This window comes from Tachysurus fulvidraco, chromosome 14, assembly GCF_022655615.1.
Source record: "Tachysurus fulvidraco isolate hzauxx_2018 chromosome 14, HZAU_PFXX_2.0, whole genome shotgun sequence".
Lineage (NCBI taxonomy): Eukaryota > Metazoa > Chordata > Actinopteri > Siluriformes > Bagridae > Tachysurus > Tachysurus fulvidraco.
Genome location: NC_062531.1, coordinates 4470809 through 4493308, shown reverse-complemented (window position 1 = coordinate 4493308; position 22500 = coordinate 4470809). Strand labels below are relative to the sequence as shown.

General features: G+C 40.5%; 1 protein-coding gene across 1 annotated transcript in view; it reads left to right on the top strand.

Moving 5' to 3' along the window:
- The window catches only part of plxna3 (plexin A3), a 188933-nt gene that overhangs the window by 128166 nt on the left and 38267 nt on the right, over nucleotides 1–22500 (top strand). Inside the window, exons 10-11 of the mRNA XM_027151064.2 lie at nucleotides 10785–10985; nucleotides 21456–21552. Of these exons, the coding sequence (XP_027006865.2) occupies nucleotides 10785–10985; nucleotides 21456–21552 (298 nt within the window). The remainder of the gene's footprint in view (nucleotides 1–10784; nucleotides 10986–21455; nucleotides 21553–22500) is intronic.

Below are 22500 nucleotides of genomic sequence, written 5' to 3'. Positions count from 1 at the left end.
ATGAATCTTTATGTTGTGCCTTTAAGCAGCTGCCGGGCCACGTTACGCTCAGCGCTGCTCTTGCCATCTATTAAAAATTCACCATTTCCGTACAAGGCTTGCTAACGGGTTTTATATTCCCTGTTTGTTCCGCGTCACAGAGATTCACATGCTGGTGTTTGGGTAAACAGATGGTTTTTGACCTTCTCCAGTGGCTCATCCGTGACCCTTAATTACAAACCTGTTCCTCCTCCTGATTCCTCGTTGCTGTCCGGGTTCGAAAGCAGAGCCTGTAAGCGAGCTGGCTGTAAAACATCTTCGTTTTTACAGACAGAGTCGTGAGTCAACAGTGAATGAGACGAGTCCCTGCAGGCTGCAGGATGGGAATTTTTTTGGGTTCTGTGATATAAAACTTTATGACAGAGTTAGTCTTGGCAGTATAAAGATGTGTGACAGATTTAGGAGCTGAATTTATCACACTTGATGGTTTCTGCACTGCACAGATGAGACATTATTGTCCTGTTTGGCCCTAAAGCCTGTGTCACGTTCAGCTTTCTTGAGACAGAAGCAAAATGTGAGCCGGTTGTCTGGAGACACACCTTGTCTAAGAATATCGAAGCTAAACATACAGGAGTGGAGAGAGAGAGAGAGAGAGAGAGAGAGAGAGAGAGTACAGAGAGGGGGGGTGGATGGAGAAAGAGTGACCGAAATGGGAAGATGGATGGAGAGAGTCAGGTCGATGGATGGATGGATGGATGGATGGAGATAGAGGGGGGATGGATGGATGGAAAGAGAGATGGATGAATGAATGTTCGGATGGATGGATGAATGTAGGGATGGATGGATGCATGGAGATAGAGGGAGGATGGATGGATGGATGGATGGATGGATGGATGGATGGATGGATGGATGGATGGATGGATGGATGGAGAGAGAGACAGAGGGGGGATGGATGGATGGAAAGAGAGATGGATGAATGAATGTTTGGATGGATGGATGGAGAGAGAGACAGAGCGGCGTGGATTGATGGAGAAAGAGAGCAAGGTTAATGGATTGAGAGATAAAGATATAGTAGGTAGGTGGGATGGAAAAATAGAGAGAGAGATAGAGAGGGATGGATTATGGGGGGTGAAAGGATGGACGGATAAACTGACCAATGGATGGACAGACAGACGCTACTTCCAAAGTCAGCAGAATTGAATGCTTTGGTTCTGTTTTTGCAAAACTAAAAAAAAAAAAGACAATTTCTTGCATCCTAAAGCTGAATCAGTTCCACCTCCTGCCATGAAGGTGATCTTTTTCCACCAACAGCATGAGTTTTATTTCTATAGCTACATTTCATTTTATAAAACACCCACAAAATATTATTATTATTATTATTATATCCTGTTATCACAGCTTCCCTCACTGCCCCTCTCTCTCCCTAGCTCTAAAAGCTAAAGCCAAAAAAAAAAACACACAACATCCTGAAGACTTTCCCATGGAGGAAAACATGGAGAATGTTCTATAGCACAGACACTGGAGACTCCTTCCGTTAATGTTAAACAAACATCTCCAGCCCATATCAATATTTGCTTATTTTGGTGTTTTGCCCAGAGCTTTCCTGTCTAGTTCCGGATTAAAGATACAAACCCGTCTTGTAAAGAGCTGCTGTGTTGAACGGTATATTTTATTTACTCTTTTTTTTTATTATTATTTACAAATGTTTAATGTACGTAATCATGCCATCGTTGAGAACTCTGATGCGTTCCTTTAAAACTAAACTATTCCCTGTTTATACAGTATGGAAATGGCCTGTAATAATACACACGCATCAACTCGGATCACACTTATTACCGCTTTATTCACTGATACGGCGCACTTCTTTTCCCCATGAGGAATTTGTTGGTTAGTGTTAGTATTAGAGAACGGGGTTTGATTGACAGCACACCTAAAGTACAGTAACATCCGGCCTTTCCATAGCATTCATCATTACACACAGCTTAATTAGCTCATGTCGATGGTTAACCTTAAAGAGCAGCTCTGCAGGGAGAGGATCATTGAGACTAATGGATAAGAGCACCAACATGCACGCATACACAAGCGCACACACACACACACACACACACACACACACACACACACACACTTGCTGTCCTTTTCCCAGAGGGAGACTGCATATCAAATGCACCTCCTGTGTTTCTCTTCTTTCATCCCTCTCTTTTTTGCTCTAGCCTCCATCTCTCTTACACACATAGACACACACTCCTTTCTCCTCCGGGTCTCAGTGGGGCGACTCTTTCATTAACACCCGGTGGCCAGAGGTAATTAATTGTGGGATGAGTGACACCCGAGCCATTAACTCCGCAGGAAGTGCGCCACCGGACGCACAGGAAGCAACACACCAGGTTTCTGTCAGCCGCTCGTTTGGTCTCCAAGGCCGATGGGAAAAGCCCCACAGAGCCTGCCTCTACTCACCGGCTGATGTGGAGCAGGAGCCGTTCCCCTCACCCCCCCCCCCCTCTTTCTTTCACTTGTATACTGCGCTCCAGATCTCTGCTCTAACACTCCACTGCTTCCACTCCAGCCAGAGGCGATAAGCTATCTGAATTTTACCATTAGCAAAAGCTTTCTTGCCAGAGGCCTTCACATCGGCATCTTCTTCCCTGATAACGTAATCAGAGAGTTTTTAGAGGCTCAGAGATGTTTTCTTTTTGTCTCGACTTGGCTTTTAGTCAGATGAAAACTATGAAAACTAGGACAAAATATACACAAGTTAAAAGTCCTTAATTGCCATTTCACTTTTACCGTGTTTATATTCTGAGGCTGAATACTAAGCACTGTTGGGTACTGGTACGCTACCGGATATCTTCATTACGTTGTGACACATCTGATCACTGTGTGTTGGCTGATCAGTGCTAGTATCACAGCAGAATAACCCAACATTTACATAAGCAAGTGATAAGTCATGTCTTACACGTGTCTCTCGCAGACATGGACTCAATTAGCCAATCGTTTAAATTCATTGCTTTACCGCGCTGTGCCCTGTTTATTTACAATTAAGAAACTCAAATGCCGGCCATGACACTGTCACTTTGTTGTGTGCCGCTGTCACTGAAATCATCGTTCTGTGTCTCGTACTTTAGAATAAACGCTTATCAGTTGATTGCTGATATGAACGTGAGGTAAAGCTAAAGCGACTCTTGCTGTTGGATTAATTTGTTAGCTGAAACTGTGGAGCCGGTATTGTCTTTTAGCAAGGTATTATCTGCTGCTGCGGCTTCTTCTTCTTCTGTATCATCATCTTTGTCTTCTTGGGGCAGTGGTGGCTTTATATAAGGTGGTCTTATATAAGGTTATGGGTTGTTGCTAGGATGATTGGGGTACTGTCAAGCTGCCACTTTGGGGCCCTTGAGCAAGGCCCTTAACTCTCACTACTCTCTGTATCATAGCTGCCCACATGTACATTTTCTTTGCTTTCTGAAAAGTAAATGTGTACGTGGCGATCCTTCTTCTTCTTCTTCTTCTTCTTCTTCTTCTTCTTCTTCTTCTTCTTCTGCTACTTATTGTTGTTATTCTTCTTCTTCTACTTATTGTTATTCTTGTACTTTTGGTTCTTCTTGTTTATCTTCTGATTCTTGTATTTCTGGAACTTAGCTGTTCACGAATATAAAGGACAGACCTGTTTGTCTTGTGTGCTAACGTAGCTAACGTGTCTGTAACGAAAGAATATAACATAAGAAGGCAATATGACACGAAACATTATGAGAAGTATAAGGACCTGGATGTAAAGCAGAAGCTCAGGAAGGTGCAGGAGATGAAAATAAGTCTGGTTTCCCGGCAGACTATGTTCATGAAAGCAAAATCAAAAAGTGAAGCTGCTGTAAAGGCTGTAAAGTTTGTCAAAAAGTGTATGGTCAAAGTTTGCGAAATAAGCACCACTGATGTGTCTCTTATTTCAAATTTAATTTAATTTAAAACTCTCAATTTTAAACTCAAATTTAAACTCTTATGTGTTTGTAATATCAAGCTCTGGTTGTTCCAAATCCTGTGTTTAAGCAAAACTAAAGATTGTTTCCATATGAAAAAGGTCGAACATTACAGATCAGTTGCAGTTCATTTTCAATAAATATTCAGTTTGGCCTGTGACTTTATCTCAGTTTTATATTTTGGCTCATTGTGAGTTTGAGTTTGACATCCCTGCTCTAAAGGAAGCACAGAACAAATCTGTGTCCTCTGGTCAGTTCTGTAGTAAAAAACAAAATCTAAATCCAGACCTCTATGCGGAATAAGGCAGATAGGACATCCTACTGCTGCTCTTAAAGTTTGGCGTTCAGCACTAATTTACACCAAAAGGCTACCTGTTGTTACCTGCAATAATAAAAAAAAATAAGAAAAAGAATAATTCTACATTTTTCACAACCAATAACTTGTATAGGTGATGTTTTAAGAGCGTTAGCCGAGCGACGGATTCACGTCATGCTCGGGTCTGTTTAGCCGCTCCATCGGCAGCTACTTTCCCGAAGAGCGGAGTGTGAATACATCATGCAACATTTTTAATTGGAACAGTTCCCAAATGATTTGGAGCTGGGAGGTGTTTTTTTATTTTTATTTTTTTTTTTACCCCTTTTTTCTCTTTCCTTGCTGTTTCCCCACTGAGCGAAGGGAGCATATTTCACGGCTTATAGCGTACCGAGCTTGAAAATGGGATTAGCAGGGAGGAAGTGATGAAAAAAATGAGAGAAATTGAGTGAGGGACCGAGCAATTGGTTGCGGGAGAATTTGTGCAATCAACAGCTCATTTTTCTTTCCAGCGGCCATCACGTCGTAGCAAAAGATTGCGCTCTGCATTTGTTTGTGTGTTTAAAGTGTCTCGTGTGTCTTTTGTGTTGCGTGCGTTCGTGGCTCAGCTATTATTCCTCCGCCGTTCAAGCTTTTAATGTTTCAACAGACAATAACGCTTAGCCGTGTGATAACTGGCCTATGCACTGTAAGGTTAATGGAGAGACTGTCAGCAGGCAGTAAGCTAGCAAGACTCGCCTAATGGGGTGCTAATCAGTATTAGGAAAAGGGCCTGCTGGGAAACGGAACAGCTGCTCCCAGCCAGGATACGGTTACACACGTCTGCGTTTAGCTCCGAATCACACTAAAAATGATTAAAACATTTAATATACTTAAGCGAAAAGATTTACAAGAAACAGGTAAAAACAAACAATGAAAATAATGGCAATAATGATGTTTTTTCAGTGAATTTAAAACAGAAGTAAAGAACCCGAAAGCCTGCCCGAGTGGATAAAATTTCTTTACGTGCTTCTTTCCAGTCCGCTGCAGACGAGTAACATTCATCACAACAGTTTTACTGTCAGCGTTCTCCTTCACGTACTAATAGAGTTTGCTGAAAGGGATCATCGTGAGGTTGTACCATTATTGTTGACTGTAGGGCTTCATCATCTGTTTAACTCTTAAGGGTTCAGGATTTCTTCTAAAGGTTAATTATCAAGAGATGTTGTATATCTTTGTAATGGTTCACCGTTGAGATCCATCGTACAGCCTGTTGTAGTAAGGATACTTATCTTTCATAAAGGGTTTTACGTGGCAGTCTTTCTGATGGGATTTCCTCAAGGGTTTAAAGGTCTATCATTAAGGTGCAACATAGTTGAATAGGTTAGGATTCAAAGTTAGGTTCAAATAAAAGGGTTAACCATAACTGGACATCCTTGGCATTGAGCATTAGGCTTAATTGTAAAGGCTCACTATTAGGGCTGATTGTAAGGGTTCACCGATAGGGCTAATTGTAAGGGTTCACTATTGGGCTTAACCAAAAAAGTATCATCATTACGGTTGACAGTTAGGGTTATCTCTAAGGGTTCACTTTTTGGGTTAACCATAAATGATTAGACTTAGGGTTCACTATTAGGGTCAATTGTGTAGGTTCACAATTAGGGTTAACTGTAAGGATCATAATAAGGGTTAAAAGTTACCTGTATGGGTTATTATAGTTTCCTGTTAGGGTTAAGTGGTTGACCATTAGGGTTAACTGAAGGCTTCACCATTAATGTTTACTGTAAGGGTTTACAACTAGGGTTAATTGTTAGGGATAACTTTTAGAGTTTACTGTTAGGGTTAACTGTAAGGGTTCATGTTTAGAATTAACTGTAAAAGTTCGTCGTTAGGGTTAATTGTAACGGTTCACCATTAAGGGTTAACTGTAAGGGTTCACAACTAGGGTTCATTGTTAGGTATAACCATTAGAGTTTACTGTTAGAGTTAACTGTGAGGGTTCATGTTTAGAGTTAACTGTAAGGGTTAACTGTAAAAGTTTATGTTTAGAGTTAACTGTAAGGGTTCACCGTTAGGGTTAATTGTAAGGGTTCACAACTAGGGTTAATTGTTAGGTATAACCATTAGAGTTTACTGTTAGGGTTAACTGTAAGGGTTCACCGTTAGGGTTCACATTTAGGGTTAACTGTAACAGTTTAGTGTTAGGTTAAATGTAAAAATGCACCATAACATTTTAATTATTTTTTGCATATAAATTACTGTATAGTGGATTTTGTCTCTTCACATATCTCAGCTTCTTAGAAAGTTGGGTTCAGAGCACAACCATGATGACTCCTCAGTGGCACCTTGTTGGGATTAGTGTTAAGGGTATGGTATTACTATTAGGGTTCACTATCTCTAAAGGGTTATACACAAGCTTCTACATCCTTAAATTCCTTTTGAATATTTAACGGATTCTATGAAGGAATGAATGATGAACTATTAAGCATGGAATTTCCCTTCCCCCCAGGAATCTCTCTCTCTCTCTCTCTCTCTCCCCCCCAAATTATAAATAGGTGCAACATAAGGTTTACCATTAGTACTCAGCGTTAGAGTTTAAAGTAAAGATTCACTAGAAATGTGGAATTCCACTATTAAATAGACTTTTTTTTGCAAAGCTGAGCGCTCTTAATTATCTGACGAACCCTTGGCAGCAGTAGTGTAGGGTTCCCTGTGTTTACCATTAGAGTTAATCATCACTATTGGGGTTCATCCTAAGAGTTCCCTATAAGGATTAACCATTAAGAACTGCCATAAGGATTCATCATTAGGGTTCACTGTAAGAGATCCCCATTAGGATTAAGCAGAAAGGTTTACCACTACGATTCACCATTAAGCATTAGTGGAACACTTTCACCATTAGGATTCCCTGTTCTACTTAATTGTAATGTTTCACAGTCAGCCTTCACCATTAGGGGGTTCATCATAAGGACTCATCATAATTAATTCATGATTAAGGTTCACAGTAAGGGCTTGCCAGTACACTTTATCGTAAGCATTCGTCTTTCAGTTTCATCGTTTCTTTTTTTGTTTTTTTAACGGTTCTCCATTCAACGCATTAAAAAAAGAAGAGCACAGAACCGAACAGCAAATTAGCGTAAACAATATCCTTATTGTCCAACAGTAAGTAATGAGTATTAGGCGTGATATCCCAGCATGCTCTTCTCTTAATCCCTTCTTAACAAGCCCTTCACTCTGTCTGTACCCTTTAAACCACATTCAGCAAACACTCTATCGCAGAGTTGTTTAATTTGTAATTAACCGACGATTGGATCTAATTAATGAAAACGAGGCAGCTGACATTAAGGGAGTCTGCCTTAAAAAAATTCTCGATGCTTCTTTTGTGCGAGAACGCAGACATCGCTGAGGGAAGGGATTCACACACACCCAGGCTGAAGATTACAGCGTGGTTGATATGACGAATCATCTCAACACAATATATGTAGCAGAATGAAAATGGGTCTAGCGGTGAAGCAGCGCTTTGGCTGGGATTAATGATAACACCAGCCGTTATCGGCCCTGTTTATATTCCGAGGAAGGCAGCGGGGTTTGTGCAGAGGGACGTTCACAGATTAATTATTGATAAAGAACAGCAACAGGCTCTGAAAGGTCCATCATACACAGTGGATATTTCACACGCTGAATATCGATCAGTATTTGTCTGCCTTTTTTTCTTTTTTCTTTTTTTTTTTTTTTTTTTGAAGTACAAACTCCTCATTTGTTTCATTGTTTTGACTCTTTCTTTCTTTCTTTCTTTCTTTCTTTCTTTCTTTCTTTCTTTCTTTCTTTCTTTCTTTCATGGAACTAATGATCCGATCCGGCGTTTTTTTTTGTCTGGGGAAATTTGGGATGGAGCAGCCGAGTCCCAAAATTCTCCAAAAAAAAAAAAAAAAAAAAGTGGAAACTTGATGAAAAGTCCATTATGATCCATTAGTGGATTCACCTGCACTAAATATCTATAACTCTGTCATGCCGCTATGGTTTTTAATTTTTTTTTTCCCCCTCTACCCTTTTCCGTGCTCTTTGAATCATCTTTTTTGTAAAAGCACTCTGAAATAGATTGGATTGGGCTGAAAACCCCTCATGTAACCCACTCGAACACACACTAGCCTGAGTAACCATGCAGAGAAATGGCTCGTACAAATACACTCACTCTCTCCTCATCATTCTCCATTTTATTTTTTTTTTCTCCTCTGCTCTATTATCCCAGTCCTCCTGCTTTTCTTCCGATATGTTTGTTTCGCTCTTTTCTTTTGTCGTGCTCTCTTTGGCTCTCCGTGTCTCTGTCTGCTGTCTCTCGAGTCTTCCTCTGCTGCTAGCGCTAGTCCTCCTCCTTCTCCACACTGTCACTTATTCACTTACTCCAGCTTTGACCTGAAGCACAGCCAGACAAGTTGCACACTATGGCATGGAAAATGTAGAGCATTAGTGGCTGAAAACAATCCTGGTTAGCCGAACCGTGCCAGTCAGTCAGTCATCTAGCCAGCAAGTTGTGATGTATCTCTGCGACGTTAGACCCTTGTCCTTTTTTTTTTGTTAATTAAAGCCTTCTGTATTTGCTCGGATGAGTAAAACACTCACTCGACTGGCTGATTCTCTTTAGGAAGGTTCTCCTGGCTTGTTTGGATGACGTGTAGTCCTTTATCATTTCCAGGGTTAACTCCGTACTCTTTTTCCATCCTGCATGCAGAACTAAAACCGATTCATTTACCCTGATAAATTGGATTCATATCACACTCTGATCGCGCGCTTCCCCTCCTCCCCTGCTACATTCACTTCTGCACCTGTGCCTCCCGTGTGCCTCAGCAGGGAGTAAATCTTGCTTTTCATAACTCCCCGATATGAAAATGAGATTTATCGGCGGGGCGATGCGCCGAGCGAGCCGAATCAGCTGGCCGAGAGGAGATGGATGGCGGTGCTGCTCGGAGAGTTGCATCATTGTTAAACTCTCGGCAGTGTGGCGCGCCTCGGAGCCGGGCAGCCTCGCCCCTGATTTATGACTCCTGTGCTGGCAAATTACTTTTACAGCCTCCTTGATTATTGTTCAGTGTTAAACAGATAACAGATCACACTAAATGCGCTCTAATGCACAGCTGCGGCAGAGGGTAACGCGGCCGCAGCTGCGTGTCATCTTCTTCCTGTACGTGTGAAGGTCATAAGGTGTTACGTGACCAGGTAAAGATGCCCAAAGGAGCTTTTGCTCACCCGGTTGGTGCCAGAAAGGAACCATGTTTCTAGATCAAGTGCTTTTTCCTCTCTCAGTGGAGTGGATTGTTATTTATTTATAGAACTTTTACAGTTTAAGAGCTGGAAAGCCAAGGCAGATAGTTCTGCAGATCTCTTGTGTTCAAGGTGAATATTTTGTAGGTATTTGTTTCGGAAACTTGGTAAAGACTTACAAAGAGTAATAACAATATTACACTACACTACACGCTAAACATCAAGCTGGCAAAAACATCAAATGCACATCATTTTTAACCACATATTTTGGAAAATATTTTACGGTTAAACAGTTATTTATTAGTTAGCTTAGGTTAGCTAGTTAGATAACGTAAACTAGCTTGCTAGTTCAATCGTTGGTCACGTAGCTAACAAATTTGAGGCGAAAAAGAAAATTTGGGTTTGTGCACCGAAAAATAAAGTAACATAAATGTAACACCAATAACAAGAACTTGATTTGTTATTTTTAGACTACCTACTCATTATTTTTTTATTTAAAACCGTATATGTGTATTTATACTGTGGACTTGTTAAAGAACTAGCAAAGTTAGCTAGTTAGAGAAGATAAGCTAGCTGACTGGCTAACACATTGGTAACGTAGTTCACTAATTTTAGGTGACTAACAGAAAGTAACACCATTAACAAGAACTTTGATTGTGAATAACTAGTTACTGCTAGTCATTATCCCAAATTTTCCTTTTTTTGTTGAAGTAAAACTTCCAGAAGCTTGCTCACATCTTTTCATAAGGAGAAGCAGAGTGAGATATCTGAACATTTATAATATTTCTCCTCAGTATGCTGGGCAAGCTTGGTGTTATTAGTGAAGGTGTCAATACCACTGACTTTGATGAATGCTTCGATCAGTTCCAGCCAGACAAGGCTGTAATGATATTGAAGACGATATTCATTTACCGCTTCATCAGCGTGGTGTGGCGAGGAAAACCCGCAGCTCGTAAAAAATCTGGCGAGGGACACGGCAGCTTCGTAATGGGCTTTTTACCCTCCTTTTGTGCTGCTTTTTCCTCAGCGGCTTCTAACAGCCTCCTTCTTTCTTGTAGCACATCTGGTTTCCTCTGTGTGTGGGTGTGTGGGTGTGTGGGTGTGTGGGTGTGTGTGTGTGTGTGTGTGTGTGTGTGTGTGTGTGTGTGTGTGTGTGTGTGTGTGTGTGTGTGTAATGGTTCTACTTAAGTTAATTCTTTGGCTAATGAATGTAAATAAGTCCAGTTTCAGTTAAAGGTACGTTAATGATTAACTGCTTTCACATCATCCTCTTTCTCCATCTTTAGGGTTGCCCCCAGATCCTGCACAGCAGCGATATACTGGTTCCAGCGGGTGTCGTTCGACCAATCACGCTAAGAGCTAGAAACCTTCCCCAACCTCAGTCGGGCCAAAAGAACTACGAGTGTGTGTTCAACATCCAGGGCAAAATCCAGCGCGTCCCAGCCGTGCGGTTCAACAGCTCCTGTATACAGTGCCAGAACACGTCGGTAAGAACATGTTGCTCTCTGTGGTATCATTACGATGATGTGCAATTACATGAATTAGATTATTTGCATAATGTTTGAATCATTTTATTTATTTTTTTGTTTGTTTGTTTGTTTGTTTGTTTTTACGTACTGAGTAAAACACAAAGCTCCGCCCCCGAACCCTATAGTAGTTTAACTGGAGTTAACATTAGCAGCGACTCTCAGGACATCATTTGACCTTCATGAAGCACATTCAACTGTTACAACTCTATAAACGTTTTATCTTTATGCACAAGGATATTTATTATGACAGAGAAATACTCAGAATTATAGTATGGATTTATAGCTGGCTCAAACTTTCACTTTTCACCGCTAGCCTGATGGGAAAACGCAAGCTTATACAGTATTAAGATGACAAATCTAATGTGGTGTTTGAAGGCAAATCTGTCGAGAATCTTCATGAAAGATGAAAGACAAATTTTCATTTATCTACAAGCTATACTGTACATTCGGCTAAAACATGTCTGACCCTCCCCTTGTTATCGGTTTGTCTTTGAGTTCCTACGACCTGTCAGCTTGCTGCTGTGATCTCGTCATATCGAACCCCCTGTGCTATTGAAATCGGAAAATATTTTAAACATGTCTGTCTATCTGGGAAAGAGAAACCGAAGAAACATTTTCTTCCATGTAGAAGGTCTTGGAAGCCCGCATTTTAGCTATTGATCGAATTTCGAGCCGGAGGTTGTGGTTTCCAGCTTGAATAGCCTGTGCTTCGTGTTTTGTAAACAGCGACGAAGGCATCAATACCTCCCGCTTTCAGGATCCTCATTTTTCATCGGCATAGCCTTTCCGAGTATAGAATACAAGCCAGATGGTATTTGAACAAGTGTTGAAGGCAGACATGTATTATAGTGGCGTGTTAGGTAGAGTTCACTCAGAAGCCGGCTCTCTATGCAGGAGGCCTCTACACAACAAGGTTTTCTCCTGAAAATGCTGTGCAGGTGTCAAGGTGACTTTCTACTCAGCAGCCGATGAACAGAGCTCAAAAACAGAGAACGAGAAAAAGAGAAAAGAGTACATCAATTCCTTACAGTATTTTCTTGATACAAGCGAAAAAAGGGGCATGTCAGGGGTCAAGACTTTCAGTCTTTTTTTGTTTTCCTCTACCCTCTCTCAATCTTAATTCTCATCTTTCAATCTTCTTTATTCTCCTTCTCAGTTTTTCACAATACTAGCTTCATCACTCTTTAATCCTACCCTCTTACTTCTGTCTCGCTGTGCTCTTTTCATTTCCAGCTTTGTCTTCTTGGTCTTTCTTACGATCTTTTACTCGAATGGTTGCCATATCGACTGTCACTTTCCCCCCAGGGAATCTTGTAAAATAATTAGCCGGGAGCTGGATGTGGCGCGTAATGCAGCCTGACAGGAAGGCGATCGCAGGAGCGGAGCTGGAGCGTGTGCCTTGTGCCCTTTTGACCTTCAGAAGTCAAGGGTCGCCCGTCTCATCTGTGTCTTTTGACGGGTCTATTGACATGCCGTAGCCATTTAATGATGAGCCTCACGTCCGTGGGCCATCGGGCATTGGGATTGATCATCGTTCTTTTGCAGGATGACATGGCGGCAAGGCTTCAGAGCAGGACATCGATTGATGTCACCCCATCTGTTTCCATTCAGCATCAGTTTCAACCCCCGCTACTCGGGTGTGCCCGTGACCTTTGACACACCCCATCCCTGCCTTGACTACTGCTGTGCATCTCAATCTCTATTGAGGCTTTATGGTTTTACGTCATTGGGGTCATGTGGAAAATGGCTTGTGTTATAATCTTCTTTCATGCATTCCTCATGCCATCTTATAGGTCAGGTATTGGAAATATTGCTCCCCTCCTACAGTCTATAGGCGACTATCTGTGCGCTAATATGTTTCATTTATCCGTTTCTACTGTACCACGATGTATTCATAATGACCGAGAAGAATCGGCAAGACTTATAAATCAGTTAAAACCTCCACATGAGCTGTTACAGGCTGTAAATCTGAATTTGCCTTTGGCTCTGAGAGGAAACTCTACTCCCATATCTTTATCTCATCTCATTCCCCGTCCCTTCTGTTCCCTTGATCTCTTTGTTTCTCAGCTCTCTTGTTCTCTCAACATTGTGTTGGGATTGTAGGGACAGCATTGTGTGGTCAGATTAATTGATACTCCGATTAACAGTGACACAGCAAACACAGATCGTACCATCTCTTCCTCCCTCCCTTCCTGTCTTCCTTCCTTCTACCCCCCAACCCTTACCAGCCTCTTGACCTCTGCCTCTCTTACTTGTCATGCATCTTTGGAACTGAATGGCAGTCCAACACCAGTAAAGACATGCTACAGATTACTCCCGTTCCCAAAAGGGGTGTATGTCATCATGGTGTCTTCCTTCCCCCCTCACATCCACAGACTCGCACACGCTCCTCCAATCATACACGCAAGGCAATGACGATCAATCACTGTGTCGTCTGTCAAGGCGAACGGCTCCGCATCTACTACTCCTTCTTCTCCTCAGCCGGCAAGCTAGGTGACTCTGAGGCCAGAGCGCCCATGCTAATGAAATTGTGAGCATCCTCAAATGGGTGACAGAGAATCAATCAGCCTTATCTTTCCACACTCATGGCTCTGACATGGCTTTATTAGATGCAGCATTGCTTTTTTTCCCCCCAACTCTGAACTGTTCAACCAGAGCATTAGTCTGGATGGATTGAGATCATATCCTAAAATATTTTAATTAAAAACAAGCTTAGGAGTCTTGGAAAGCTGGAGGGAGGCTTTAGTGAGGGTAGGATTTTGATAACCTTTCCCCTTCCTGTCTTGTGTCAGTCAGTCAGTCATTCATTCATTCATGACTTGGTACATAATAAACTGCCCAAAGTCGAGGGAGTCTGTGCTTGAACCATCACAACTTCTCTCACAGACTACATGTATTTACACTCTCTGGTCTGATTAGCAAAGAGATGACATGGCTGGTTCAGCACTGAATATTATTGTGTTGTCACATCTACAGTGGCAGTTAATGAAAGTAGACACTACAAATTTGTAGTTGCTCATGTATAGTAATGTAATTGCAATCTTCATAGAAAGGACCGTAGCATTGGAAATTGGATCTAATATTATGATGATATATACTAAAATTCTTCAAATATTTGAAAACTGTAGGAAGAAAAATGTCACAAATTGGGGATAAACGTAGACTGCTAAATTAAAAATAGAACATAATAAGCATTTATGTTGCTTCACACTTTAAGGTTAAAGTGACACAAAATAGATTTTATTAATGGATTTATCCCTTCCAGGTTCGTGGATCCAAAGCATTAATATTACGTTGTGTATGAAGTTGATCAGTTAAGTTATGGGAAATATATTGGAGAAAAGTAATATATATATATATATATATATATATATATATATATATATATATATATATATATATATATATATATATATATATCTTCAAAGTAAATGGTAATATCAAACCCATTTTGAAACCCAGCTCTCTAAGTTGCTTCAAGTGCTTGTTCATAATCATTCAATTCAATTCAATTCAATTCAGTTCATCCAAAATAGATTCTTATCTTCAGCCAATAAAATTATGAGTAAGCTTATCCAACTGAGGGAAAAGCAAAGGTCTCATGCCGAAAGTGCGACCTGTGGAACATGCTTGTCTTCTCAAACGCTAACTCTGGTTTATTCTCTGAAGCAAGTTTAAGTTCAAAAGCCATGTGTCTCATTAGTGACATGTGCTAATGTGGAGTGCCACTATGAAACAATAATTACCACTTCTCATCAACCTACCACAAAATTCAGTCCTGAGGACCAACTAAAAGTTCACTACAGTATAAGAGGTCCACCTGAGGTCTAGACCGTTATCTTACAGCCAAAGAGATCACTCGTTGAGAATAAGTGGCGAAAAATAAGAAGCCGTTCACTGAATTGGAGATTTTGTATTTTGGAGAATATTTGAATAATCGAATCGTTTGGTCAAGTTTCTAAAGTTATTATTTCAAAGAAACATTACACACCATATCAGTCACAAATGGTTTCATTAACTGACAGCACCAGCTACTTGGCACACCTGTTTAAACTTGTACGCTTTGCTAGCTCTCAATTATTTCCAAAAGGCCGTCTTGAAAAAAAAAAACTGCCGAACCCACCGAAAGTCCCGCAGGCGCTGGTGTTGTGTTACAGCCATTTCAGTTCCCCAGCTTATATCCTGATGCAAATGTGCTCCCTCAGGCCATGTCTCACGTTGAGCAACAGGCCATTATTTTTGACAAAAAATCAAGTTAACTTGTCCTGTGTTCTCTCTAATTTCTCCGCCACTTTCCGCCCCTTGCTTGGGCCCAGTCCTTAGACAGCTGTCTTTTCCGCTTGTCACAATACTACTATTGTGTGACTTCAGATTTTTTAGGAAATGAAGGACCATACTGAACTCATTCTGTGCGGTAGTTGGAGGTACGATTTAGATTCTGATTAAATTTTTCGAGCCGAGGAATCGAAGATTGAGAGATGTGTAATTAACGAGACGCAACGGAAGTCACTGAAGGGGAAACCAGCATATTAATAATCATTGTGGTGATGTTGACAGATTTCATTTATTACACATGTTTGAAAATAACAGGCACAGAAATAATTAGACATCAGATCACTCAAAAATCCACAAGAGTGTACGTCAGGGGTGTGTTTTAACCCCAGTCCAGTTTCTGCAGGAAGAGCATGTAGATTTCTCCAATCTCTTTCTTCTTTCTTTCTTTTTTCTCAAGCAGCTAATGTTTACAGATCCTCTAAACCAATTTGTTCATAATGGTTTTCTCAGGTACACCCACACTTGTTTCAGACACACTTCAAATCATTATGTAATCTACAAAGGTACCTCAGGGGTATGTATTTAGCCCTGTTTTTTTTTTTAATTACCTTAGTCTGATCTCAAAATTGATCTCAGTTGGTCTAGGTTTCTGTCAAACTTAATTTCTTTCATTCGAAAGATTATCACCCAATCATCTGAACCTAAATGTGAACATGGTCATTGATTCTAATCAGCACTTTTGTTCATGTTTTCTTGCATACAGACATTACACATGCATGTGATTAAAGATAACACTTAAAGACATAATTAGATTGTAGAGCACTTAAAATCCCCAAGGGTGTACCTCAGGGGTGTGTTCTAAAACCTGTTCCGTTTTCCCAATTCGGATATCATGGTTAATTGGATATGTTTTTATGTTCTCTCCCGCCGTCTCTGATTTGTTCTTTATCAGTCTTCACCTCCACTATCTTTTATTTAGTTATTAGGTTTTCTGTGTTACAGACATCACAAATCTGTGCTGAATGCATTATTGCCTGATAAATGAGACCCTGTGTCTTGTCTTGTGATTGGTCCTACTAACTCACGCACTAGAAGTAATGACTCAATGGTTAAAGCTGATCAGATGGTTCAAGACTGAGCAGCACCAAAACTGCCACGGTTGGACTCTTGAGCAAGGACCTTAACCCTTTTTGATCCAGGAACGTTGCATCATGGCCTTTTCACCTTGTGCTGTGACCCCAAATTTGTAAGCTGTAACAAACAAAAAACATAATATTCTGCTGTGCTGTAATGTAAATGTGATGGATAAACAATTCTTCTTATTCTTCTTGTCGCTTTCTCTGGGATTTATTCCAACACGCTACGTGTACTGCCGACATCAGCGAAAAACAGGAACCCAACCCGCATACATTAGTTTGATCAATCGCTTTTCCATGCACTCGACCTTTCAGATTCCTGATAAATGCATAAGTAGAAACATTACAAATGTTTAGGTTTGCTTTCGCAACTCTGGTGTTGCTTCTTCAAGCCAGTGAAGGACTCAGGGTTTTTTAAGTTCTTTTTTTTTTTTGTTCTTTTCCCCCACGGACAAAACATCCGAAAGAATCCAGAGTTGCAAGTGTCGGTGTTGCTAAGCACCGGTGACCCCTTAGCGACAAGCACCCGCCGTGTTACCGGGGAAATAATTAGCACAGAGGCCTTTTTCACCTCAATGCCTAAGTTATGAAGTAGCCTCTCGAGAGAGCGCCTTACAAAGAAGGCCATTACCCTCTGCACAGGGTAGTGCAGGCTTTTTGAATAAAAACACTTAAATGTTATTTTTGTCAGGCTTTTTGAACCAGCTCCCCCTCATTATTCTATTATTCTCATCAAGTGCTCAATCAGGCATTAGCGTTTTTGTGCTGCGCCATGGAGAGGAACATGCTAAGAAAGAAGAAAGGAAGTTTAATGTGCATCACGGTAACATGTGAATGGACCTCGTTTCAAACCAGGCCTGCGAGTTTCCAGCAGCGATTTCTGTTTGCAAGAAACTTAGTTTCATAGGAAAAAGCAAAGGATTTTTTTTTTTTTTTACATTTGTGGAGTCATTTTATCATAATATGATGACACACAGCATTAAATGAGTATTGTAGCAGGTGGACTTTATGGAAATAAATTGATCAGTTAATGTAATGTTCAGTCTGCGGTACCAACCTCAAGCCTCAAGTGATTTCTGTGTATTAAGAGCCTCAGCTGCTCTGGAAAATTTAAATGAAGAAATTGCCCTGTAAGTGATATTCCAGAAAGTTCTGTTGAGATCACGGTAGTCCTCATGAGGAAGGAATGCTTTGGTTTGCCTTGGATCGGTGGACCTAGCTCATTAACCATGACACCGGTTCAACCGTCCTTTTTATTTTTTAACTCTCTCTCTGTTTATCACTATTACACCCGAGTATGCCATTATATCATTCCTCATTGCTGAAGGGAAATGACCTAAAACTAAATAATACTTGGTTTGGCATGGGCAGCCATCTTTTCTGTGTTGGTTATCATATCCCCTTCTCCTCCAGACAGTAATTAAAGATATGATGCAACACGTGGCCAAGCAAATTATATTCTATTATTGCTAGTAGAAGCCCAGTAACGAGATCGCTGCAACACTGAAATTAGGTTAGCATTAAATAACGTGCATGGCAAACCCATTCCCATGCGTCATCTGAGCTTTGTGCTGAGTCTGGCCTCGTTTGATAACTTCAATTAAACGTACAGGAAAACCTCCATCATTAAGACGGATTGATTTTCACTCCGTCACCGATGGGGAGCCAGCGCCGAATCCAAGCCCTGGACGAACTCTTAACTCTTAAGTAAACGTTTTTGTAAGAACAAAATCCTATCTCATGCACAAAGGTCTCGTCGCATTATTGGCATAAATTGCGATCACTTACATTTTTTCTTTTTTAAAACCTTTTCTCTCCTCACGAGTCAATATCTCTTCACGGGTTGTTCATCATTGCTGCCGATGCCGTAAACAGCAGCACTGTATTAACTTCGCTGCACTAAGTAGATTGTCGAGCACATCATTTATTAAGAGAGCGCTTTAAAAAAAAAAAAAAAAACGCCAGCTCTTCCCACGCTTGGTTCCATGCAATCCCTCAGCTCGGCGTACAAATGTGATTGTAATAAACCCACCATGATGTAGGAAATGTAATCAAAATGGCAGCGCTGGCCTTCTGGATTCCTGCTGATGGTCTCCGGTGCTGATGGTGTGTTTTGTTGTAGTGTTTGTCTAACCGTGAGTCTGGGCTGCTGACGGCTTCTTGAGGTGACGGGGAAAAAAGGGGGATTGTTTTGTAGGTAAGAAAACATTTTTTTTTTTTCTTCTTTTTTTTTGGAGAGTCATTTTCCAGTTGTTCTCAACGAGGCTCCTGACAGATTCAGGCCAGGCTGTCTCATCACGCAGTGCTGTGATACTGTGGGAAGACAAGCCTGAGGAAAATCAATTCACTCCTGGCAAAGATAAGCTGTATTGTACAGACCAACACAAAGGCCTGAGCACATTTACACTATGCGGATAATCTCCTTCAAGCTGGCCTGTTTTCCACAGGAGAAGAGGTTATAGGCAAAGAAAATGCATCACATTACAACCCATAATGCATTGTGGATGACTTTCACTGCTGGAGCTTTCATCACCATCGCTTATGCATGACAACAACCTATTCTATCTATTTATTTATTTATTTATTTGGTATTTGTGCAGTGCTACAGTATCATTCCTCTTTTCTTTCTTTCTTTCTTTCTTTTTTTCATTCAGCAGTTCCTTTGTTGGATTTAAACCCAAATTGCAAATACAGTCAACACAACGGATGCCACTTTTATTTGGATTTTTTTTTTTTCCCAGGCTACAGGTATATTTCCTGAAGCCCAGAATCCTTCCTAATCCTTCTTTCACCGAATCCCCAAATTATTATCCAAAACTCTTTTCATAAGCTTCCAAGATAAGCTAACACTTTTAGCTGTTAGCAGACTCGAGCTCCTCGTTTGTTGGCGCTCCCCAGGTCATCCGTAATTGACTCCAATTATGCTGTACGAGGAAGCACAGCTGAGTCCGACGGAGACGTGCGGCCACACGGACGCCAGGGGTCGACAGGTTCAGAGAGCCTTGCTTCAGCTTTTCATCACCCTCAGCACAACCTCATGCCCTCCACATCCTCTAAGATATTTCTCTCAGGTGGAGCAGCTGGGGAAAGCTATAAGACCAACACACTGAAGAAGTTTTTTTTCTTTTTTAAACTCTCCGGCTGCTAGAGAACGTTCATGATGTAGCGTTTGCCCTGTAGTGATTGATTCGGCCCGCACGGCTGAAGAACCTCGGTATAGCAGCTGACGTTTCATTCAGCCATAATGACCGTCTGAAGGAACAGATCGCTCCGTTCATTGGTTCTACACTTTTTGGTTTTTGCCCTAAATGGAAATGAAAGTGGTGCAGCTTCTCTGATGGAGCTCCATAGTCCACCGTTCGGCCTTATGATCCCAGCATTTATCCAGAAAGTGAAAGACTTTTAAGGAAGTGTGTATAGAGGCCAGGTTTATTTAATACTCAATCCAGAAGCTCATTCTAGTTCACCCACACATTGTTTTCTTTTCCATTTTCTCTCTCCGTATGCTCATGAAGGCTGCGATCGATGGAGCCGCTCAGCGATATTCTCGCCGACTCGGTTCGCCTAAGTGCTCTCGCCGCTTTCACTAATTAAAAAGTGAACTGTAAAACCTCCACCTCCTCTTCCTCTTCTGTTCTGTTCTGTATTCTAAGACAAAAAAAAATGGTTCTGGTAGCTCCACTGCAGTTTTCAATCATACACTGTGCAACTTTGCAAAGTAATAATGTCAGACGAGTCAATTTTTGCCTTTTGTATCAAAAAAAGTCAGAGTTGTTGGAATTATATGTGTAATGACCCCAGCCCTGGACTCTGAAATGTTTGATAGAGGAGTGCTTTGGGGTTTAAGGCCAAGTTTTAATGCATATTTTAACTCGGATTATCCTTCGTGCTTTGTGTTTTGGGTCAGAAGCCTTGGTCACCTATTGTATGTAGTCAGCTAAGATGTGTTTGGCTTCCTTAGTTTTTGCACTCGCATCACAAATCTTCACTTTCCTTCAAACCAGAAATCTTTTTTTTGACCTCACACCTCATTCAGCACTTCAGTACTTCTTCATGTGTCAGGATGCGGTTTAGGATACAGTGCGAGTGTAATTTAGAAACAGTTAAACGCTGTAAAGTTACAGTGCAGTAAACGTTGCTTTTTTTTAGTTTTACTAAAGCGTCTGGAATCCTCATTAAACATGCCCGATTTAATTGATGTGATGGATGACATTTTATTTTTTTCTCACAACCCAACAATGAGCAACATGACAGATTACCACTTAAGTGCCTCAACAATTTTCTTCAGCTCCTGCGAAGACATCTTGCCACAGGATTTACACTTATGCAATTCGGCAGACACCAAAGCGACTTACTTTTCTATATTTATACGTAATACGTTATACATTTATACAACTGGTTGCTCGAGGGTGCAGCAGCAGTGGTGGGGTTTGAACTCGCGACCTTTTCGATCCGAAGTCCAACATCCCTCGTGTGGTCATAGTGGAAACCAGTGCACAAGTCCAAATGCATTGAGAGCCAATCAGAATGCATCTTTCAAGATCCTAAGGCCTGTGGCTAGGAAAGTACACAAAAGCTATGAAACACTCTGTGGAATATCATGGGCTTAAGCTTTTGAGATACAGCCAGAGTCAGTGAACATTGTACTCATTCCGATTCCTAGGCTCTGCCTTGTAAAGTTCATACTCTGACCTGTACTGAACAATTGAAGCACCGTTATGAGGATGGATTTGTAAACACACAAGTGATTCCCACTAATCTACACAATTCTTAAATGAGATTTTATAGCTTGTGGAACAGATAAAAAAAAGTCAAATTAACACCAACAGCATGACCCAAGCTGAACACCGTTTGTGTCTGTCTCATGGTATATTGTTTTCTATTTTACCTCAGGGTGTCTTTAACCTCATGCTACCTCACTATCTGTCTATAGACAGCATAACTGTATATAATAATGCCTTGGAGGAGATCGTTACACTCATGTAGCATCTGTATCGTGTCTGTTTATCTTGCGCAGTACTGGTATGAAGGTAATGAGATGGGGGACCTACCTGTGGATTTCTCTATCGTCTGGGACGGAGACTTTCCCATCGACAAGCCCTCTGCTCTAAGAGGTAAGTTCACGTTCACAAGCATTCAACCCATGAAATGAGTACAGCAGCTGATCAGAGATCAGGACAAGTTTGTTTGTCTTCTTATAAAACTAGGATTTTTATTTCTTTGTTTTGTATGGTTTACTTACTCATAACTAAACGACATGCAGACAGCAAACCCAGTTGGATTTCATGTATTTTGATTTATCCTTCCGCAGGCTGTCGTTATACGATCGGAGGTTGTTGGCATTTGCGTCATAGCTTATAAATAATTAATTGAACGCTGACATCTATAACAAAAAGTCAGGATGATTAATTAACACAATCGAACGCTAAATGTAATAGTTGCAACATTAAAGCTGAACAAGCTCAGGCTTAGCAGATTGCTAATAAAATTTAACATCCCATTAAAACACTGGATTTTGGTAGTGAGGTAATCAGAGATTCCCTGTCAGCATTCTTCTTTGTGGCAAATTTTTTTGTAAATACACACAGCTCAGATACCTCAACAAGATTTTTTTTTTTTTTACAGAGCCTGTTGCATATATTGCAGTAACTGTACAGAATGACACACATCTACACATTTGCACTTTATTCATAATAGATATATTGTTTTGCTTTTTTTTCCTTTGCTTGTATAGGTTATTCTATTTTATTTTTTTATTTGATTGTAATTTTTTGCTTCCGTTTTTATTTCATTTTTATTCTACTCTTTATTTTCCTATATCATTAAACTCTATTTTTAAATGGTTTTGTTCTCTTTTTATTTTATTTGTTGTAAAAAATCATTATTTTATTCTCTACCTTAATATTCTACTTTATTTTTTTATTGATTTTATTATTTTTTTTCTACTATATCTATTTTTTTGCATTTTTATTTTTCTATTTTATCTTATTCTCTTTTTAATTTTTAATCGATTCTATTTTTTATTACATTTTTATTATAATCCATTTTTATTTATTTTCTAC